General features: G+C 50.6%; 1 protein-coding gene across 8 annotated transcripts in view; it reads left to right on the top strand.

Moving 5' to 3' along the window:
• The first annotated feature begins 11,189 nt into the window (after nt 1–11,189).
• The window catches only part of CELF5 (CUGBP Elav-like family member 5), a 43,695-nt gene continuing 41,778 nt past the window's right edge, over nt 11,190–13,106 (top strand). For 2 of the 8 annotated variants that reach the window (XM_059697210.1, XM_059697209.1), the window contains exon 1: nt 11,255–11,606. In XM_059697210.1, the coding sequence (XP_059553193.1) occupies nt 11,348–11,606 (259 nt within the window). In that variant the 5' untranslated portion in view covers nt 11,255–11,347. Of the gene's footprint in view, nt 11,607–11,948; nt 12,207–13,106 lie in introns of those variants that run through there. The other 6 variants (XM_059697216.1, XM_059697213.1, XM_059697211.1 and 3 more) reach the window with 6 other exon arrangements.

The raw sequence follows: 13,106 nt of genomic DNA, 5'->3' as shown, positions 1-13,106 counted from the left end.
AGACATAACAGGAATGCAGTGAGAAGGGCACACGGGCTGCTTTGTCTCTAGAAATGTTATAGGAAAGAAGTGAGCCAAGGCGGGGCTGCTGTCAGCTCACTGAAGAGTTAGAGAAACGGAGGCCTTGGAGACAGGTTCGGGGGGTAGCCCGGGACCAGCTGCCACTGCCCATGGCTCCCCCGGAGCCGTCACCACACAGGGGAACATTTCCCTGCTCCCTTCTGCAGTCTCTCCCTGTGCCCTTGTTCCCAGGTGGCCACTGATCATGTCACTACAGATTGTCTCATTCAGCTGTGAAGTCAGCCAATATTAACCCCCTGCTGCATGGCGAGAGCAAGAGTCCCTGTCCCCGCCACCCTGGGGCCTGTGGCCCACTGGGGAATCAGGTAAAAACAGTGGGGGGTGGACGGTGAGGGCTCCCCGAGGAGGCGATTTTGAGAGAAATCAGAATGGCAGGAAGGATTAAGCTGTGTGGAAATCCGGGTTAGTGATCCCGGCAGAGGGCACCGTCCATGCAAAGGCCCTGGGGCAGGATGGTGCCCGGTATGTTAGAGGGACTGGGGAGGCCCACGTGGCTGGCGGAGAGGCAGGCTACTTGTAGGGGCCTTGGTGAGGTGTTTGCGTTTTATACTCCGTGATGAGGAACTGTGGGGAGGGGGGGCCCAAGGAGAGGAACATAGGCCTGACTTGTATTTGGAAAGGTCACTGGCTCCCCAGATATGAAGATGAAATGAGATCGGGCCACTCCTGTCAGACGCGTGAGAGATGGTTCCTTGGGCTCCCTTGGTGCCCGTGAACATCACCTTAAGTCCCCATCAGCCCTGGGTGGCAGCAAATAGTTTGGGCAAAAGCATCTGAGTAGGGTACTGTATCTTCCACCGGGACCCCAAAGGGGTCCAACCAGTGTTTGGATCTCTTCCCAGGGGTCTTTGTTTAAAAGGCAATAAAACACAATCTAGCATCTCTTGTAATCATCTCTCTCCCCCTTCTGCCCAAAGGTATAATCCACTGTCCATATCCTTGTCATTCTTATTTTTTTAAATTCTTTTTAAAATGTGTTACTGATTTTAGAGAGAGGAAGGAAGAGGTAGGGGGAGAGAAAGAAACATCGATATGAGAGAGAAACCGATAAGTTGATTCCCATGCACACCCTGACCAGGGATCAAACCTGCAACCTGGGTACATGCCCTGACTGGGAATAGAACCGGCAACCCTTTGGTGCATGGACAACACTCAGCCACAACCGGCAACCCTTTGGTGCATGGACAACACTCAGCCACCTGAGCCACACCGGCCAGGGCTCCTTGTCATCCTTTAAAAACAATGATTCCGTACATACTTATGGATACACGGACAGCATTCAGCATTTTTTTCTGTACGCCTTAAACATTTTATTTAGATATCATACTGTCATTACCTTGCATTTTTAACCTCTTTTTTTAAACCTCTAAAACAGCTTTATTGGCCGCTAATTGAATATAATCAAAATAACAGATTCCTCAGTCCCAAATTTTCCTTTGTCCCTCATAGTACTTCCCCTTACCCCTCCCAGGCAACCACTGATCTGTGGTCACTACACATTAGTTGGCATTTCCTAGATTTTTACGTAATGGAATCATTCCCACATGTGTCCTTTTTATCTGGCTTCTTTCACTCAGCACAATTATTTTGGGGTTTATTCACGTTGTAGCATGTATTAATCGTTCATGCCTTTTTACTCCGAGGAGTGTTCCGTTATGTGGATACACAGCAGCAGGTACTCAAGTAACGTCATTTCATTCAACGTCGTTTTCTTATAACGCTGAGATGGCACAGGAACTTAACTCTTGTTTATACCAGTTAGCCTGTGATAAACTGGTTTCATTATATGCCATTTCGCTAAAGTCGCAGAACTTATTGACGACACTAAGTGAGGACTTTACCACAATTTGTTATCAATTCAGAAGTTGAGGGACATGAGGAACATGTTTCCAGATTTCAGCTACTACCAATAAGCTGCTATAAACATTCATATAAATTAAATGTATGGACATCTGCTTGTATTTCTCTTGGGTAAATACCTAGGAGTGGAATGGTTGGGTCACATTCTGGGCTTCTAACTTTTTTTTTTAAGATAATTGTGTCATTTTATGTTCCCACCACCGGTACCTCCACATCCTTGCCAACACTCGGTATGGCCAGTCTTTTACATTTTAGTCATCCTTATAAGTGTGTAGTGATATCTTGTTGTTTTAATTTGCATCTTCCTATCGACTGATGTTTCCATGTTTGTATTAGTCAGCCACATCTTTGGTGTGTCTTTGGTGACATGCCTGTTGAAAGCTTTTGCCCATTTTTTATGGGTTTTATTGAGTTTTGAGAATTTTTTATATACTAGTATACTGGGTACAAGTCCTTTTTGAGCTATATCTTTGTAAATATTTTCTCCCAGTCTCTGGCTTGTCTTTGCATTGACTTAAGTTTCTTTCAAAGAGCAAAAGTTCTTAATTTTTATCAAGTCCAATATATCAATTTGTTCTGTTATGAATTATGCTTCTGGTGTCATGCTTAAGAAATTTTTCTCTAACCCAAGGTCACAAAGATTTCTTTCTGTTTCCTTCTAAAAGTGTAATAGTTTTAAGTTTTACATTTCAATCTATGATCCATTTTGTGCTATTTAAAAAAATACGTTGCAAAATATGGAACAAGTTTAGATTTTTACATATGAGATCCAGTTGTTCCAGCACCATTTGTTGAAAAATACTAGCCTTTCTCCTCTGAATTGCCTTTGCACCTTTTAAAAAAATATATATATTTTATTGATTTTCCACAGAGGAAGGGAGAGGGATAGAGAGTCAGAAACATCGATCAGCTGCCTCCTGCACACTCCCCACTGGGGATGTGCCTGCAACCAAGGCACATGCCCTTGACCGGAATCGAATCTGGGACCCTTGAGTCCTCAAGCCAACGCTCCATCCACTGAGCCAAACTGGTCAGGGCTGCACCTTTTTTGAAAATCAATTAACCAATGTGTCTGAATCAATTTCTGGACTACATTCTATTCCATTGATCTATGTATCTATCCTTTCACTAATACCACACATTTTTTAAAAATAGTTTCTTGATTTTTAGAGAGAGGAAGAGACATTGATGTGAGAGGCCCTCCTGCATGCACCTACTGGGGACTGAGCCAGAAACCCGGGCATGTGCCCTTGACTGGGAGTCAAACCGGCAACCTCCTGGTGCGCAGGATGATGCCCGAACAACTGAGCCACATTGGCCAGGGCAGTACCCGGTGTTTTGATCGCCGTGGCTTTCTGAGTAAGTCTTGAAATTAGGTAGTGTGAATCCTTCAACTCTGATCTTTTTCAAAGTTGTTTTGACTATTCTAGGTCTTTGCACTTCCATATGAATTTTGGAATCAGCCTGTCAATTGTGTGTTGTTTTTTTAAAAAAGCCTTGGATTTTTTTTTTAAGTCTTGGATTTTCATTGGGATTACAAGGAATCTACAGATCAGTTTGAAATGAACTGACAAGGTACCAACTGCGATGGTTAATTTTCTGTGTCAACTTGACTAGGCTATGGTGCCCAGCTGTTTGGTCAAATGTCAGTCTAGATGTTGCTTTGAAGGCATTTTTAGATGTGATTAACATGTAAAACAGTTGACTTTGAATAACATCCCCCTCCATGACGTGGGTGGGCCTCATCCCGTCAGTTGAAAAGACTTGAGGTCCCAGGAGGAGGAAGGAATTCTGCCTCAGATTGCCTTCTGACTGCAACATGGACTCTTGCTGGAATTTTTAGCCTGCGGGCTTGCCCTGTGGATTTCAGACTTTGCAGTCCCCACAACCTCTTTCTATAAATACACATCCTATGGGTTCTGTTTCCTGGGTGACTAACACACCAATATCGAGTCTCCCAATCCATGATCATAGCCAGGGAGAGAGGCCAACCTGAGGGGAGGAAATAGCACCTTTTATTCCAAGGCCTCGACCATCATAAGTCAGGTGTGTGGCGCGCAGGACTTCCGCCTAGCAGCACGGGCTCTGAGTGGGCCCAGCTCTTGCTTTTATATGTTTCGCTTGCACATACACCAACCCTTTCACTGCTGCACAGTAGTCCATCTTCAGAAGGGACCTTGCACTATCCATCCAACCCTCTGCTGATGGGCACGCTGCTTGTACCTAACTTTCCACCACCTTAAACCTTTATCGGTGTCTCTTGGCACACAAAGAGGGAGTGTGCTTAACCAACGGTTAGCAGACTGTCACCGGTGGCCTAGTCTGGCTCTGCCTGTTGGAAGTAAAGTTTTATTGGCACACAGCCCCTCGGGTGTGTATGTCTGTTGTTGCTTTCACACTGCAAGGGAAGAACTGATCAGTTGCAGCAGAGACTGTGAAGATGGCCAAATCCCAAACGCGTACCACCCAACTCTTCACAGGAAAATTCCACACCCTGGTTTCCTTCTCTTTCCTAGTGGCCTTTGGCCACGGCTAGATAGCAAAACTGATCTGTTTTGCAATGGACACACACTCTTGGCTTCTTTGACATTTCAACCTCAGTTCCGAGAGTTACTGTGATTTTCACCCCCCTTTTGGCCTACAAAAGAACCAGAGCAGATTGAACAGGAGCATGGGTGGGGCACCGGGAGAAATATGGTTCCGAGGGGCTGCACAAGCTTCACCATTGGCCAAAATTGCAAGGGTATCCTTGATCCATGTCCGGCACCTGGAGACCTCAGACCCAGGGAAGAGGAAAGCAACAGTGATGCTTGCAGCTGGGGTCCAAGACAGCTGCCAGCCTGCAGCCTGGCAGTGGGGCTGCTGGGCCAAGGGCCAACTTACTTGATGGCTTTAAAGGGATAAATTGGGTATGTTTCCCAACATTTCATTTTCTGCCTTTTTATTTTGACACTAGAGGCCCGATGCACGAAATTTGTCAGGGGAGGTGAGAGGGGGCCCTCAGCCCGGCCTGCGCCCTCTCCCAATCCGGGACCCCTGGGATCACTCTTGCAATCTGGGACCACTGGCTCCTAACCACTTGCCTGCCTGATCGCCCCTAACCATTCACCTGCCTGCCTAATCGCCCCTAACCACCTCTCCCTTGGCCCCCGCCGCAACGACTTCGTCCAGAAGGACGTCCGGAATGACATCCGGAAGGTCATTTGGCTGTCCAGTCTAATTAGAATATTACGCTTTTATTATTATAATTTCAGATTTATAGAAATAGTAAAAAGAACTTCCTAAACCCTTCATATATATCCTGCAAATGTTAACTTTTTATCAGTTTTATTTTGTTCTTTTTTTCTGTCTCTTTCTGGGTCTCTGTCTCCTCTCCCTCTGTCTCTCTCCACCCCTTCACTCCTCAGTATGCCAAAGTGTGTTTTCCTACAATCCAAGGCAGTCACCTCCCTCCTCACAGAACAATCACCCAGATCAAATAACTGACACCATACAATAGTGTTTAACAAATTACACACTTTATTCACATGTTGGCCTCTGTCCCCAACAGCATCCTTCACAATAAAGAACATTCCAGATCACGCACTGCACCCGGGGGTCTTGTCTTTCTAGCCACCTTTACCCTGGAATGGTTCCCCGTCTTCCTGTCTCATGACCTTGTTAGGAGTCCCGGCCAGGCTGTTGTAGGATGCCCCTCACTTTGGGTTTCCTGGTGTTTCCATACGATCGGGTTCAACCTATGCATTTTACAGGAGAGGAGGGTGGGCATATAGAAGGAAGTAAAAGCGGGCGGTGTGTACTCGGCAGGGAATTCCTAGGGTGTGAGCCCTAGTTTCGTGGATAATGGGGTATCCGTTGGCTCTCTCCATTGAAGTCACTATCTTTCTCCAATAAGCACGTTATGGGGAGATACTTTCTTTTTAAAAGTATATATTTTACTGGTATCAGTGATAAGAGAATAATCCGTTGGCTGCCTCCTGCATGTGCCCTGACCAGGAATTGAACCACGATCTCCTGGTTCCCAGGTCGATGCTCAACCACGGAGCCACACCGGCTGGGTGTGGGGAGGTACTTTTAGGCGGTGCAAATAGCCTGTCACTCCTCAAATGTCGCCCTCTAGTTTTCAAAGCCACTGGTGATTCCTGTGAAGCTGTGATCATACTGATGGTTGCCACGTGGGGATTTCTCTCATTCTATCCCTTGTCTGAATTGCATACCTGCTTTTACTTCCAATTTACAGAGGATGAAAGAGACAGATAGGTGACCTATCTTGCTAGAAGTCTTGTGGCAAAAAGGAGGCAGAGTTGGCATTCAAACACAGTTTAAAAAAAAAAAAAGCTTAATTGGGATATATTCACATACCATAAAATTAACCCTTTTAGATATGTCATTCAGTGGTTTCGTGACTTCTATCTAGTTCCAGAACATTCCATTACTTCAAAAAGAAGTCTCATTCCCATCAGCAATTACCCCCACCCCCTCTCAGCCCCCAGCAACCACTGACCTACTTCCTGTCTCTGTGGATTTGCCTGTCCTGGACATTTCACATAAATAGAATCCTACCATATACGAACCCATGCAGTTTTGATTGCAAGTTATAGGAACACACTGGGGATGGTTCATTCAGAAATGAGGATTTGTTCCTCTTTCTCATCCCGACGTTGGAAAAAACACACCCAAGTTCCATGTGGTGCACACTCACCTCCCAGGATGGTGAGGCATCCACTCCTCATGTCTCCAGGGAAATAACTCATCAGCCCTCAGGACAGGTGTCCACTCCAGGTCCCACGGGCTGTGGCCAGAGGAGTGGAGCCACATCGAAGGACGGATGGGGAGACGGGGCCACAACCCCTGAGGGTGGGGCACAACCAGATCCTGACACCTCTCCCCCCCCCCCTCGCTCCCCCTCGCCCCCAGGCTGTGCCTTAGACCTCACACAACCCCACCCCGTTGCTGAGAGAGGGAGCAACAAGGGGTTGACCCACTGAGGAACCCTTTCCCATCCGTGAAACCAAATGGTGGGGCCAGGGACCTGGGAGAATCCGGGCAGATTGGGGTTCAATCCTGCAGGATGAAAGAGCAGCTCCCTCCCAGGGGAGGCCGGCGGTGTGGGTGGGGTGTGGCAGCCAGAGATCTGTCTGCTCTGTGGCTGTAGGTGTGTGAAGGCAGGAGGCATGGGGGTGGGTGGGGACTGCGGGGTGGTTCCCAGGGGGCACATCATGAGCCTTGGTAGGTGGGGGTGCCTCACTTCTGGGAATGTTCTAGAAGAGCTGTAGGTAGTCTGGGCATTGAGGGACTTGGGGCACAGAGGGGCAGGGTCAGAGGGCATCAGGGTTGCGGGGTCAGGAAGACACTCAGGCCAGCTGTGCGGAGACCACCAAAGAGCAGAGGTCCTGGCACAGGGCAGCTCCAGGCTGGGCCCCCTGCCCCTGCCCCTGCCCAATACCCTGACCCCATTGCTGACCCTACACCTCAGCCCCTGGGGTGGGGGTTGGAGGGACCTGGAAAAGACCAGAAGCCATTTCTTGTCCCTCCCCGAGGGGCTCACCCCTTTCACACCCACGACCTCTGAAATAAGAATCTCGCTGTGAAAAGCCGGAACGGGAACATGGCGGACATCTTCCCAGACCTTTGCCGCCTGTCGCCTGAAGGCTTGTCAGGAAATGCAGGCCCAGGCCCCCCTCAGACCTGCTGGATCGGGCTCTGCGTTCTTAGCAGGATGCCCAGGAGGACACGCACGTGTGAGAAGTGCAGTGTGGACCCTGCTGACCCTACCCCAGCTCCTCCGAGGCCAGCGCCTCAGCTGTGCTCCCCAGCAGTTCTTCCCGGAGGTCCTGCCCCACGGGGGACCTGGGCGATGTCTGGGGGAGCCCCTGGCACAAGTGGCTGGAGCCCGGGATGCGGCTTACCCCCCAGCAGGTGGCTCCCCCACAGAGAACATGACCTGAGTGTCCACAGTTTCCCTTTAAGATGGACTTAGGTTCGTGTGAGCATTTTGAGGAGCTCTTTGGAAGAGGAACCCTGAGGACGTGCAAAGGCTCTGGGGCAGGTGAGTGAGGAAACAGGCTCAGGGAGCCAAGCGACTCCCGGGAAGCCTCCCAGCCCCTGGCTCCCACCCCAGGCTCTGCCCCAGCCTCGCTGCTGCTGCTCCAGTAACAGCCGCCCACACCACGGGCCTCCTGCGATGATGCCCAGCCGACCAGGTTTCCTCAGGCTAATAAGTCAGCACATCGGCCTCCTGGGTCAAGCAGACAGCCCTGGGAGTTTTCTCTGCCTTGACCTATTCCCTGATACAGCTGAGTCGTGTCAGCCGGTCAGGGAGTAAACTCCAGAGATGAGCATCACTCAGGAGGCGGAATGCTGAATTTACATTCCTGGAGGTCACACACAAGCTAGACTGGGACCCTCCCTGCCCCTTACCCTTGTTTATTTTGCGTGTTCAGAGAGAGTGTGGGAAATTCATCTTTCCTCACAGGAGGGCTGGTGGGTTTTAATTTTCATTCTTTTTTTTAAAAGATATGTGTGTGTGTTTTTAAATTCTAGAGGAAGGGAGAGAGAGAAACATCAATGATGAGAGAGAATCATTGATTGGCTGCCTCCTGCACACCCCACACTGGGGATTGAGCCCAGAACCTGGGCACGTCCAACCGGGAATCAAATCATGTCCTCCTGGTTCATCGGTTGATGTTCAACCACTGAGCCACACTGGCCGGGCTATTTTTATATTTTAAATGACTCTCCAGCACATCAGAGGCTCACAGGGCTTCGAGCATCCTGATTGGGTCTCCATGGAGACTGAACCTGTCTTGGCCCAGCTCCACCAGCCCAGCCTGGGGCTGCAAGCTGAGAACCAGGGACCAGGAGTGGCCCTGCTCCTCACCTAACCCTGACACCCTGCTCCCGCCTGGGGATGGGCAGGTGGCTGCCTGTAACAGTCATGACAACAGCCATTTATTGAGCACTAAGGATGTCCTAGGTGCTATGCTCAGCCTCACCTATGAGTTCACCAAATCCACGCCAAGGGCTTCATCGTATTCACTCTTTAGTCTCACTTGGCAAATGAGGAAACCAAGGCTTGGCTGCCTAGAGTGTGGGAAAGACAGTGTGGGATGGTGGGAAGTGTGTGGGCTCTGGGGTCAGGCTGGCTAGGTTCAAATCCTAGCACTCTCACTGTGTAACCTTGCACAGGGTATAAGAACAATATTTACCTCTTAATGGTTGCTATGAGGAATGGGCAGGGACCAGGGTGGGCTCACCTGGGAGCAAAGTTTAAGGGGGCACCAAAAAACATAGTCGTCACAGTAAAGGCTATTTTATTTTATTTATATATATTATTATTTTTTAAATCTTCACCCAAGTGTATTTTTTTCATTGATTTTTAGAGAGAGTAGAAGGGAGAGAGGAGGAAGAAGAGAGAGAGAGAGAGAGAGAGAGAGAGAGAGAGAGAGAGACATTGACGTGAAAGAGACACATCAATTGGTTGTCTTCCACATGTGCCCAGGGCCAGGGATCAAACCTGAGCCCCTTCTGACCCCAGGCTGACACTCTAACCACTGAGCAAACAGTCCAGGGCAAGATAAAGAATATTTCAATGCAGTTTTTTAAAAAGATATTTTTATTGATTTCAGAGAGGAAAGGAGAGGGAGAGATAGAAACATCAATGATGAGAGAGAATCATTGATTGGCTGCCTCCTGCATGCTCCCCCATTGGGGATTGAGCCCACAATTCAAGCATGTGCCCTGATAGGGAATTGAACTATGACCTCCTGGTTCATAGGTCGACGCTCAACTACGGAGCCATGCTGGCCGGGCTAATGCAGTTTTTTTAAAAAACTAAAATTAATGTTCCCCAAATTCATGATGAATAAAATGTCAACATTTTAAATAGAATCAGTATTACTGAATTTTCCTTTGGCTCAGCACTGCATTGTTAGTGATCCCGTCTTTGTTTTAAAATAAAGAAATGCAATTAAAAATTAAATTCAGAATTGGTAGACTGCCCCTACCCCCAACACATACACCCTTGCTCAGTCTGGCACTTTCCCTGTTACAGTCTCCTCGAAGTTCCTCAAGCCTGTCAGGATGCTTCCTGCCCCAGGGCCTTTGCACTTGCTGCCCCAGTCTTATCTCAGCTCAAAGCCAAGCTCTGTCATCAGCCTTCCCTGAATTTGCCTCCTAAAGGCTTCCCTCCACTCATTTAGCTGTTTCTTTCATTGTATTTTTTCGTAGTGTAAGAGTATCTTCTTTATTTACTTGTAACCACCCCCAGGGTTTGTTGTGTGGATTAAATGAGTTTGTGCATGTCAAGAACTTAGCACAGAGCCAGGTGCCTGGAAAGAACTATGCACTTTATCAGTAACATGTAAATATACAACGTATTACAATTAGATTACATTAAAGGGTTATAAATATTATGGGGGGGGGAGCCTGAGAAATGAGGTGATGGTGGCTGAACAATTTTAGATAGAATGGATAGAGAAAGTTTGAGGGATTGAAGGAGTAAGCCGTGCACCCTTGGGGGAAGGGTATTCTAGGCAGAGGGCACAGCTCGTGCAGAGTCCCTGGGGCAGGTTGGTGCCTGGTGTGTTGGAAGAAAGGCCTGGAGGCCCCTGTGGCTGGAGGAAGTGAGCAAGGGGGAGAGAGGGAGGAGGGGAGGGGAGGGAGGGGAATGGGGCCGGTGTGTAGGACATTGGGGGCTGCACAGAGGACTTAGTCTTAATCTTAGGACATTTTTGGAGAGTTTTAAACATGATGTCCATAGAGTTCTTGGCCCAAATGCATCAATATCTTTTGAAATATTTTGAACACAGCAAGTGTGACAAAAATGTTACTTCTGGTTGTTGATGTAACAAACACGATTCCTATTTCTATTCAGTAAGTTATCGACGTAAAAGTGCTGAGCGCAGTGCCTGTATTATCAGACGTGTTCTTTCTTGTTGTTATTGGTGAGTTGTGGTTTTAAAAGTGGCAGGAGCAGCCCAGCTAAGTAAAAGCCGGGCTCTACTTTTAGTGATGTTTCCTGTTGTTATTAGTTGAAGGAGCCAGTGACACCTGGAAGTCAGGTCTGCCCTGCCGGGAGCCCCACCGTCACCCACCCAGAAGGCGGGGTTTGCGGCCCGTTGGCCTCAATTACCCAACCCGGACTGGGTCCGGTTCGCGGGATGTGGAATGAGGGATGAGTGCAGAAGGCGCGGGATGGCTATGCGCGCGCTGGCCTCCAGGGGCCGCTGCGGAGGCGCCCTTTTGTGGTCCTGATGCTGGAGCGAGCGGGAGCGGGGGAGGGAGGAGGGCGCGGGGACCGGGCGGGAGGGAGGCGGGAGGCGGCGTCCGTCGTTGTAGCTGTGAGTCCGCCCGCCGCCCGCCGCCGCCGGCTCGGTCCCGCGCCCGCCGCCCGCCTTCGCCCGCCATGGCCCGCCTCACGGAGAGCGAGGCGCGCCGGCAGCAGCAGCAGCTCCTGCAGCCGCGGCCCTCGCCGGTGGGCAGCAGCGGGCCCGAGCCCCCCGGCGGGCAGCCCGACGGCATGAAGGACCTGGACGCCATCAAGCTCTTCGTGGGCCAGATCCCACGCAACCTGGACGAGAAGGACCTCAAGCCGCTATTCGAGCAGTTCGGCCGCATTTATGAGCTCACGGTGCTCAAAGACCCTTACACGGGCATGCACAAAGGTGGGCGCCCTGGCCCCCTCCCTCCTCTCCCTTCTCTCCACCCCACCTTCCGGCATCTTCTCTCCCCCAGCCCTCCTCTCCTAACCACCTCCCTCTACTTGCCTCTGCCACGGCATCATTTCTCCCCCCTTCCACCCACCCTCTCCTCCTCCCTCTGGGGGTGCAGCTGACAGATCCGATCTGGCCCCCTCCCCTCCTCCACCCCCTCTCCCTCCCTCTCCACCTTCCGGCATCCTCTCTCTCTCTCTCTCTCTCTCTCTCTCTCTCTCTCTCCCTTTCTCTACTCTCCCATCTCCCTTTACCTCCCATTCTCCACCCCCCAAGCATCTCTCTCTCTCTCTCTCTCTCTCCCCTCCCATTCCCCCTAACCCCCACCCTTCCTCCCTCCCTCACCCACTCTTTCCTGCCCCTTTGCTGGGGGACCTGCCTGAATACCACCACCCTCCCTGCTCCCCCCGTTCCCTCGGCCTCCCCAGGCCCCGTCGGGGAACTTTGCGCCTCTGGACTCCATTGCTTTGGTCATTTTCACAAAGCCAGGCCGGTGGGGCAGGTCCAGCTGGCCTCCGGGACATACGGATGCCCAGGACCCCGGGCTAATCGGTAACTACAAAGAAAGCCAGAGGGGGGTTGGGGGGCGCAGGGAGCTGAGCCAGGCTGAGGGGGGAGCACCAGCCTCCGGTGGCTCAAATGCTGCCGTTCACCCTCCCCCCTGCCCACCCTCTCTGTTTGGATCAGCATCCCCCCTCCATTTCTCTGCCCTCCCCTCCATGCCTCCACCTTTGGCTCAAGTTAAAACTAGCCGATCCCGTTAGCAATGTGTTGAGGTCTGAGGCCAACGATGATGCGTCTGGGCTGTCCATCTGGCAGAGCCCAGATCCTGGGGTGGACAGGGGAGGTGTGGGCGGCCTGCAAACCAGCGGGAGGCAGGTTGGGGGGAGGACTGCCTGCCTCCCTCCTACCTGATTCTCTCTCCGATGGCATGCTGGGCGCAGGTGCCCAGGGACCGTGCCCCAGCCTTGACTCGGATCATAAGCACAGTCTGAATTGGGGTGGCGTTGACAGCTCTTCTGTTGGCTGTTGGGGGCTGGGGTTGGGGATGGCAAAGGCTTTGCACTGAACACTCATGGCAAGACCCTGGAGGGACCTTAGGGTGGACCAGAGCCCATGACCTATTTCAGAGTCATTTATCTCCATCCTCCCCTCCGTGTGTCAGCATGGTAATCATGAATAATGTTTGTTGAATGAATGAATGAATGAATGAATGAATGAATGTGAGCCTGGTAGGATGGAGCCCAGGCCTGTCACTTCAGCTAGACTTCAGCTGATACCCTAGGAAGGAAAGACTCCCCCCCCCCCTCAGCCTTTTATCGAATCCTATCATCACAAAAAGGGGGGGGGGGGCTGGGAAATCTAACTCCTCCAGGTGGCCTAGGAGGACAGAGGGCTCACTTTTGCCCATGAATCCAGCTCAGGAATCCACGGCTCTATAGAGGGCTCTGT

The sequence above is a fragment of the Myotis daubentonii genome, chromosome 5, assembly GCF_963259705.1.
Source record: "Myotis daubentonii chromosome 5, mMyoDau2.1, whole genome shotgun sequence".
NCBI classification, from domain to species: Eukaryota; Metazoa; Chordata; class Mammalia; order Chiroptera; family Vespertilionidae; genus Myotis; species Myotis daubentonii.
Note: the sequence above shows the minus strand (reverse complement) of the source record. Positions and strands in the feature narration are given on the sequence as shown.